Here is an 8,429-nt window from a genome sequence, read left to right on the forward strand (position 1 = left end):
ACAGCTGCAGTCCTCACCACATGTGACAAGAGCCCCTTCCGAAACCCTCCCTCCTTCATGTCCTCCCTCATGGTGTAAAATCACCCCCTAGAGCCTGGTGCTCCGGACTCAGACCACCTGGGACTAAGTCATGTCTCTTCCACCTTTTAATCTCATGTTTGGGGCAACTTTGCAACTTCTCTAAGCCTCAGTTTTTTCTTACATAAAATGGAACAAAATAGTGCTTCCTTTAAAGGATTTTTATAGGACTTAAATTAAGTAAATCATACAAGGCTTTATTATTGTTATTGTTATCATCACTGGGTATGGCCAAGAAAGGGGGCACCTCTGCAGGTCACACACCCATATACACAGCACTCTCCTTAGATTATAAGAATGAGGCCAGCCCACTCACTGGGGCAGAATAGAGCTCTGTGGATGCTTAATTTAGGAATGAAGATAGCTTAAATCTACTACATCTTTTTGGCTTCCCCGATGCCTAGTACCCTGGGCCAATCTCAGGGACTGTGTACATTGGCTATGTGATTGAATGGCACCAATCAGTCTTCCCATATTTACTGAGTTGTAGTTCAAGCTTGAGTTCTGACTTCAAGAGCCTTACAGGGATCATCATGATGATGCCCCCAACTGTTCTCAGTTGTTTTAGCCAGTGGGTAAAACCTGGACCCCAGGCAGTTTGCCTAGGTTTGAATCCTGGGGCTTTAGTCATTTTGAGTGGGGTCATGGAGCCCCCTCTATGCCTCTGTTTGTTTTTAGTAAAACAGAATCAGGGATATTACTAGCACTTGCTTTGTGAAGATTAGAGTTAGTTAAGTACCTAGAATAATATCTGGTATAACCTTGACCCCTAAGCATGTTCTCCACAAGCAGGTAGTATGTGGTTCCAGGGCTGTGCTGGCCCATCTCGCCTCTGCCTTGACCTAATTGTGATGACCAGAAGCTCCTTGTGCCCTGCCTGGTAAAATCCAAGTGCCTTATCCTTACAGACAAGTCTTTCCTCTTCAACCTCAGCCTTGGCTGGATCCCCTGCAGACATGAGGCTGCTAGTGGTTCTCTGCAAATTCATGCTATATCCAAACTTCAAGCCATACTGAGAAAGAGCTTCTCTAATCTTTTACCTTGTTAAAACAGCTTTGCTTCTAAAGGATCATCGTTTTCAGAATCCACAGGAGTGTCACTTAAAAAAGCAAAGCTGTAGAAGTCATGTTTTTCAGAAAAGTCCTCCAGATTCTTTTGTGTGTCCATCTGTGTAGTGTGAATATTTCTTTTTTTTTTTAAGATTTTATTTATTTATTTATGGGAGGCACAGAGAGAGAGAGAGGCAGAGACACAGGCAGAGGGAGAAGCAGGCTCCACGCAGGGAGCCCGACGTGGGCCTCGATCCCAGGACTCCAGGATCACGCCCTGGACCAAAAGGCAGTGCTAAACTGCTGAGCCGCCTGGGCTGCCCTGTGTGTAAATATTTCTAAGATTTGACTCAGGTTTACTTTGCCTCTAGAGGCTCTCCTCTTGACACTAATATCACTTTCTATCCATCCAACTGGTGTTTGGAGAGCCATTGAATCTCTAAAAGTGCTAATATTGTAATGGGGACATTTTCCAAGGGACTCCCAGGGCTGTCACATACAGTCATGCATGCGCCCTAGCGTTAAATTTATCACAGCACATATACATTGTTTCATCAGTATTTTTACTTCTCTATCTCTGTCCTCACTACTCTAAACAACACGAAGACAGAAGCTTCTTAATTTAACTTTCTATTCTCAGCACCCAGCACAGTGCTTGGCACTCACCAGGTACCAAATAAAAACTTACAGGCTAATTGATGGCCACTTTCTTAGCTCTGTGCACCATGCTGAGACCCAGCAAAATAATCATCCATACCTTCAAGGAACTTGTAACGTAAGCAAGTAAGGTAGGTAAGTAAGCAAGCAAGTAAGACTCATGTGGATAGATAACCAGAACATCGGGCAGTATATATTGGTGTCAAATGGATGGGGGTCAAAGCTTTGTACTGTCCATAAGAGAAGGGAGAAATTCTGAGGGCTGAGGCAGGCAGGCAGGGCTTCTTGGAGGAGGTGGGATTTGAACCAAACCCTGCATCTTACAGATGCCATCAGTGATTACATTACATGGGTGACACAGTTTCTGGAGTGCAGGGTATACAGTGGAAGGAGCCTTGGATGTGGCATTCATGTAGACTTCAGTAGCACTATCCTGCCTTTCCGTCCTCTTGCTGTGTCTGCTGGGATCCTTTCCGAACACAGGCTCCCTCCTCCTTTGAGTGTGAATTATAACCTCTACCATATGGAGATGTATGAAAATTAAGATAAACTAATAAATCTAAAAGAGACAGGTTTAATTCTCAGTACATGGTGGGAATTCAAAAAAAGTAGCTCTCATTTTAATTAGACTACAGAATTAGGTTTGTTTATTGATTGCTATTAGGGAGAGCAGGGCAGAGGGAGAAGAGAGAATCTTTTTTTTTTTCTTTAGACTGATTTATATTAGAGAGAGAGAGAGAATGAGCATGAGCAGGAGTGGGAGAGGGAGAGAGAAAAATCAAGCAGTCTCCCCTCTGAGTGTAGAGCCTGACCCAGAGCTCGGTCCCAGGACCCTGAGATCATGACCTGAGTCAAAACCAAGAGGCTTAGCTAACTACACCACCCAGGAGCCCAGGAGAGAGAATCTTAAGCAGGTTCCCCACTGATCGTGGAGTCCCACGTGGGGCTCCATCTCACAACCCCAAGATCATGACCTGAACTAAAATCAGGAGTTGGACGCTTAACCCACTGAGCCACACAGGCACCCTTCCAGGATTAGTTTTTTTAGTTTATCAATTTATTGAAGGATTTTCTGCATCATGAGAGGTTGAAATTCACTGGAGCCCCCCTTCTACCTTGAGCAAATGGTCCATGCAAACTGCTTCACATGGTTCAGGGATGACAAGGTCACAGGGGGAATAGACCTTCCATTTGATGTGTCTCAACAGTCTGGGGATAGGGCTACTTCTCACAAGATAAGCTTTGACAGAGCCAGCTTCCATGCTGACTTACTTGGTGTTATATAGTGGGGCAAAATTGCCGGGGTTGGGGCAGATGATTTCATTGGTCTTTGGTAAAGAACTCTATCTAAATTGGTTTTGTTTGAAAAGAAAAAATAAAATAAAATGGGGCACTTGGGTGGCTCAGTGGTTGAGCATGCCTTCGGCTCAGGTCATGATCTGGGAGGCCTGAGATCTAGTCCCGCATCAGGCTCCCTGCAGGGAGTCTGCTTCTCCCCCTGCCTATGTCTCTGCCTCTCTCTCTGTGTCTCTCAAGCATAAATAAATAAAATATTTAAGAAAGAAAAGAAAAAAGGTTTCATTTAAAGGAGGGAATTTTGATTTCTAAGCACAAGTGACTTGAAGCCAAAAAAGATGAGAGAGATGTATTTTTTGCCACATGTACTATGGTTCTAACTTCTCAAGGAATCAAAGAATTCATTGAACAAAAAAAAAAGAATTCATCGAACATGGTTTATACTTAAGGCGATATTAGTTGCCACACTTAAAGCTTACAATGTACAGACCTGGTAAAAGTATGTTCTCTATGGTGTAAGTATGAGTATTGCAATTGTACAAAGCTGAAGCAGAGAAAGATTCACTAACAGGCTCAAGGTCACAATTAATTACTCAGTAGCTAATGTGAGATTAGTATGACTCCAGTGGACACATATTTGCCACTACTGCCACTTTCTATCATTTTTGGGCAGTCACTTAAGTATGAAAAATGCTAATATTGCAAAGGAGACACATCACAGAGGGCTCCCCGGGACCACCAGGGAGCCCTGAACAAGGAGCCTGGCCAAGGAGGTCAGTGGGGGCTCAAAGGAGCCCAAGCTGGGGATTTTTCTAATTTGCACAGAAGTGCCTTATGGGCTGGCAGTGACCTGGGGCTACGGGTGGTTGGTTATAGGTTCAAGCATCAAAGCAGCCGTTGCCCTCTGCTTTCTGTTGATTCTTTGAGCAGTATTTGTCAATTTGTCATAAGTGGCCCTGCCCAGCTTCCTGGCCAGTTCTAGAGTCTACCATCGACTCTACGATCTCGACTAAAGCCTACTGTAAAATGCCCAGTCGTCTATGCCTGTCATTACTGTTATCAGGGATATGACGGACATCCCCTCAGAAGCTTAGCATGGTGAAAATTAGATACAACACCACTTATGAATTTGTGTAGCAAATCTTGGGTCCTCCTCACGGAGCAGAGCTGCAATGGAAAGGCTCTCATGGGCCTGGGATTTGAGAGACAAGCTGTACCTTCATGTTATTCTTTGGAAAATAGGACCAGGACATTCTGCAAGCCCTCTTGGGAGCATACGTCTCAGGGTTGGGGACTTCTTTTCAATGTGTTACAACCGTAGTCAGATAACTTATCAGTGTTTGCTGAGTAACCTTTAAATGCATATTAAGGTATTTATCCTAATAACTTAGTAACGTGGGAACTCTGTGGTCTGACAGGAAAGCTTATGCATCACTTAAATCTGTATAGTTTCTAGGGAAGAAAAATGACAGATCTAGGAGTTAGACAATTTTGCTTTCTATTTCCATCTCTGGCACAGGTTTTTGGTGTGACATCAAACAAGCCATTGTCATCTCTAGAATGCAGATAAAATGATAGACTCAGTTGTCTCTATTCATGCTGGTATGGTGGGTTCTCTTTTAATCAAGCACATTCACACAGTAACACATTTCATCACATTTTAGACCTGGAAGGGAAGTTTGATGATCCTTCGGTCCATACAACTTATTTTAGAAATGCACTTCATAAAGAAGGCAGGACAGATATTATTATCTTCCTTTACAAAGTAAAATACAAAAGCCCTGAGAGGCTGAACCATGTGCTGTAAAGGAGGTGAACTTTGGCCCATCTGTCTGCTATGCCAAACCCTCAACTAGCTTTTGCTGGATCCAGTCTAGCATTGGCCAGTTTACTGCCTTATTTTCAAAGGACACTGAAATAGAAAAACACCTAGCTAGTGTGTGCCCAACCATCGTATGGTGTTTACTGCGCTGCACCTCCATTTTCCACAGATGGAGCACATAGCACTTTATGGAGACTAGCAGGAGAAATGCACATTTAGTTCTAACTGATTTCTTACCAGAGCGTGTACACTGAGGAACATGGAAATCAAGCAGTTTGCTTTGCTTTAACCACAGGTTTTCAGGGAGTGGCATTGCTAGGAGGTGGGGTCAGGGGTGGAGAAGTCACAGCAGAGTAACTCATTCTGATACCAGTGAGTTTGACCATGGATGACAGTCCCAACAAGAGCAAAGCCTACACACCTAGACTTATTAAGTGTCTATAATATACCAAACATTTGACAGCTACTGTGTCATTTAGGAAATGAAAATTCTAAAAATAGAAGTTTAAAGAAACAAGCAATTTTAGAAGGAAGCTATAGAAAGGAAAACAAAAAAGAAAAGAAAAAGAACTTGAGTCTGAGAGCAGGAGTAATGTTACCTTAGAAAACTGTCAACAGTTTAGAACATAAGGACTAGAAGCATCACAGCCATCTCCGGTCTTCTGAGAGTCTCCTTCCCTTTGATTTATTTATTTATTTATTTATTTATTTATTTATTTATTTAGATTTTATTTATTTACTTATGAGAAACAGAGAAAGAGAGAGGCAGAGACACAGGCAGAAGGAGAAGCAGGCTCCATGCAGGGATCTTGACGTGGGACTTGATCCCGGGTCTCCAGGATCACGCCCTGGGCCAAAGGTGGCGCCAAACCGCTGAGCCACCCGGGCTGCCCCTCTCCTTCCCTTTGAATCACATTCAGGTCACCTGCCTATACTATAATCAACTAAAATAGAAAACACTGATTTTTCTTTTAATTATTTATTTATTTTAAGAAGTGGGCTTTGGGGTCTTACCAGGAATCTCAGCTCTATCACTTCCTACCAGGGAAATCTTAACTGAGTCTCTTAACTTCTTAGGGTCTCCACATTTTTATCTGTAAAATGAGACTTAAAAAAATTTATAAAGGTTAGTTATAATATATGTCAGTTTCCTTGAATAGTATTAGCAGATCCTAGGCTTCTCCATAAGAATTGAAGGAAGAGAAAGAGCAGAGAGGAGCAAGGAGGAGAGATTATTTATTACACTTATTATGTTTCGTTAATGCTCATTCTTCAAGATATGGCTTAGGGTCCTTTAGTAAATGGAAAACTCAAGAACATTCTTCTATGGATTATCTGCTGTAGCTTTTTCTTCCCTGAACCCAGGGAATTAAAAAATACCGTGAATGTTCTAATTGGACCATTGACATTTCTTTTCAGTAATTGCAAAGGGACGTAACCATGTTAACGCACACGTGCTTACTACTCAGATACATAACTCACTCGGATCTGATGTTAATACTCATTTGTCGAATTAGCTACGTGGAGAATAGGTTACGTTCATGGGACAAATGGGGGATCCGAGACCTTGTTCCAACACACAGGGTCTATCTCAGAGCACGGTAGGAAGTGAAGCAAACTAGCAGGACCATCCAACTTAACACATTCAGCGGCATTTGGAGCGATGGTGGGGAAAACAGGCTCCCCAGTTAATTTCACACTTCCTCTATACATTTCAAAAAACAAGGTGTGACACTGCAGCTGGATTTTTAAAAGGCCTTCGGCAGGCAAAATGCCAGGTATTCTGCAAACTCCCTGCCTTAAAAGGGTTTTCCTTTTCATGGTGCCTGTTTGCTGTGGGGAATCCCAGGCTGCTCAGTTAAAGCAAGGGCTTTGAGCTTCTGGAAGGATATTTTCCTGCTCCTTGAGGCTCCCGGTGGACTGGGGGTGCTGGCCTTTGTCATTCTGAGTGTGGGCGTGCTGGAGGCAGGAGTCTGCACCCTACCAGACTCAGGAAGGTGTACAGAAGTGGAGGGCGAGGGGGAAAGGCCTTCACTGTGGCCTGCTGTGTGCCCTCCTCCTGACAGCCCTGGGAAGTGAGAGCTGTCAGGGTCTGCATTCCACAGGCTGGGGAATCCAAGCCCAGCAGGGTTACCTGTCCCCCAGCACCGTGCCCCTTCTCTGCCTGCACACCCCATCTGCTCTGTGGTATCCAGGTCTTGGCGAGGGTGGAGGCCTTCTGGGGCGCCCGGCTGCTCTCATCCAGGGCCCTGGGCCGCCCCCTCCGGGCTGCAAATTGCCCCAGGTTTGTTTTCTTTGGCTCCCTCATTAATGGGTTCCACAGGACAATGCTAAGTCTAGTTATGCAGCCTTAATTGGTTTAGTTACAACAAGATAATTCCTTTTTTCTTCTCTCGGAGGCCTTTTTGTTTAAAGACATTTTAGCTGGAAGATGCTAATTATCGATGAGGAGAAAGTGGCACCTGAAGAGTTCATCTTCCATCGCGGTCCTCGGGTGTGTCCTTTGAACTGCCCCCACCCGGCCCCCTTTCCCACTTCATCACTTCTCCCCCCCCCCGCCCCCATAAAAGGGAGCTGCGGCCCGACTTGCTTTCTCACTTGCAGCTGTCTGTCCCCAGGCATGGACACCCTGCGGGAGCCCTTCCTCGGCCTCGAAGAGGGCCTGGGCCCCTCCGCCAGCCCGGGCCTGCTGTCTTCCTGGGACTGGGACCACAGAGGGGGGCCCTTCGAGCTGAGCCAGGCCTCCCCACCCCAGAGCCTGTCTCCGGCCCCGTCGCTCGAGTCCTATTCCTCTTCCCCCCGGCCCGCTGCCCCGGGGCTGCCGCGTGGGCTGGGAGGCGCCCCGAGCGCGGGGGGCGGGGGCGGCGGCGGCGGGGTGCAGGTGGCCTACGAGATGCTGGCCTTCCCGCCCGCCTACCTGCAGGGCGCTGCTGGCCCCAAGGCCCAGAAGGGCGCCAAGGTCAGGATGTCGGTGCAGCGGAGGCGCAAGGCCAGCGAGAGGGAGAAGCTCCGGATGAGGACCTTGGCGGATGCGCTGCACACCCTCCGCAACTACCTGCCGCCCGTCTACAGCCAGAGGGGCCAGCCGCTCACCAAGATCCAGACCCTGAAGTACACGATCAAGTACATCGGGGAGCTCACGGACCTCCTCAACGGCGGGAGGGAGCCTCGGCCCCAGAGCGCCTGAGCCCGGCACCCCCGGATGCCCACCGGCCCGGGCCCCCCGCTTTAGAGACCTGGACTAGCTCGCGGACCAACAGCGCACAGTGGGGCTCTTTATATATATATATACACATAGTAAGCGTGGGGGCTTTGGAGCCTGGAAGGTTCTAAGGGAATTCCCACTGGACTTGCTGGAACCACCAGAACACTCAACAGCCAGAGGAGCAGGTTATTTGGCTGCTAGTCTTTCCACGGTTTGTCGGGAGCCCAGCCCCTTGGCCAAGAGGTGGATTACTTTGCCTTTCGCTGCCCCTCCGAGGTATCTTAAAGGGTCAATGATTTGAGATGCATTTTGTCAATAATGT

The 8,429-nt window shown here is 46.5% G+C and overlaps 1 protein-coding gene across 1 annotated transcript; it reads left to right on the forward strand.

Moving 5' to 3' along the window:
* Window positions 1–7,522: 7,522 nt before the first annotated feature.
* Window positions 7,523–8,089, forward strand: MSGN1 (mesogenin 1). The gene has a single exon (XM_055327108.1). The coding sequence runs from the start codon at window positions 7,523–7,525 to the stop codon at window positions 8,087–8,089; it is 567 nt and encodes a 188-aa protein (XP_055183083.1).
* Window positions 8,090–8,429: the final 340 nt, after the last annotated feature.

Source organism: Nyctereutes procyonoides, unplaced genomic scaffold (genome assembly GCF_905146905.1).
Source record: "Nyctereutes procyonoides isolate TBG_1078 unplaced genomic scaffold, NYPRO_anot_genome, whole genome shotgun sequence".
Lineage (NCBI taxonomy): Eukaryota > Metazoa > Chordata > Mammalia > Carnivora > Canidae > Nyctereutes > Nyctereutes procyonoides.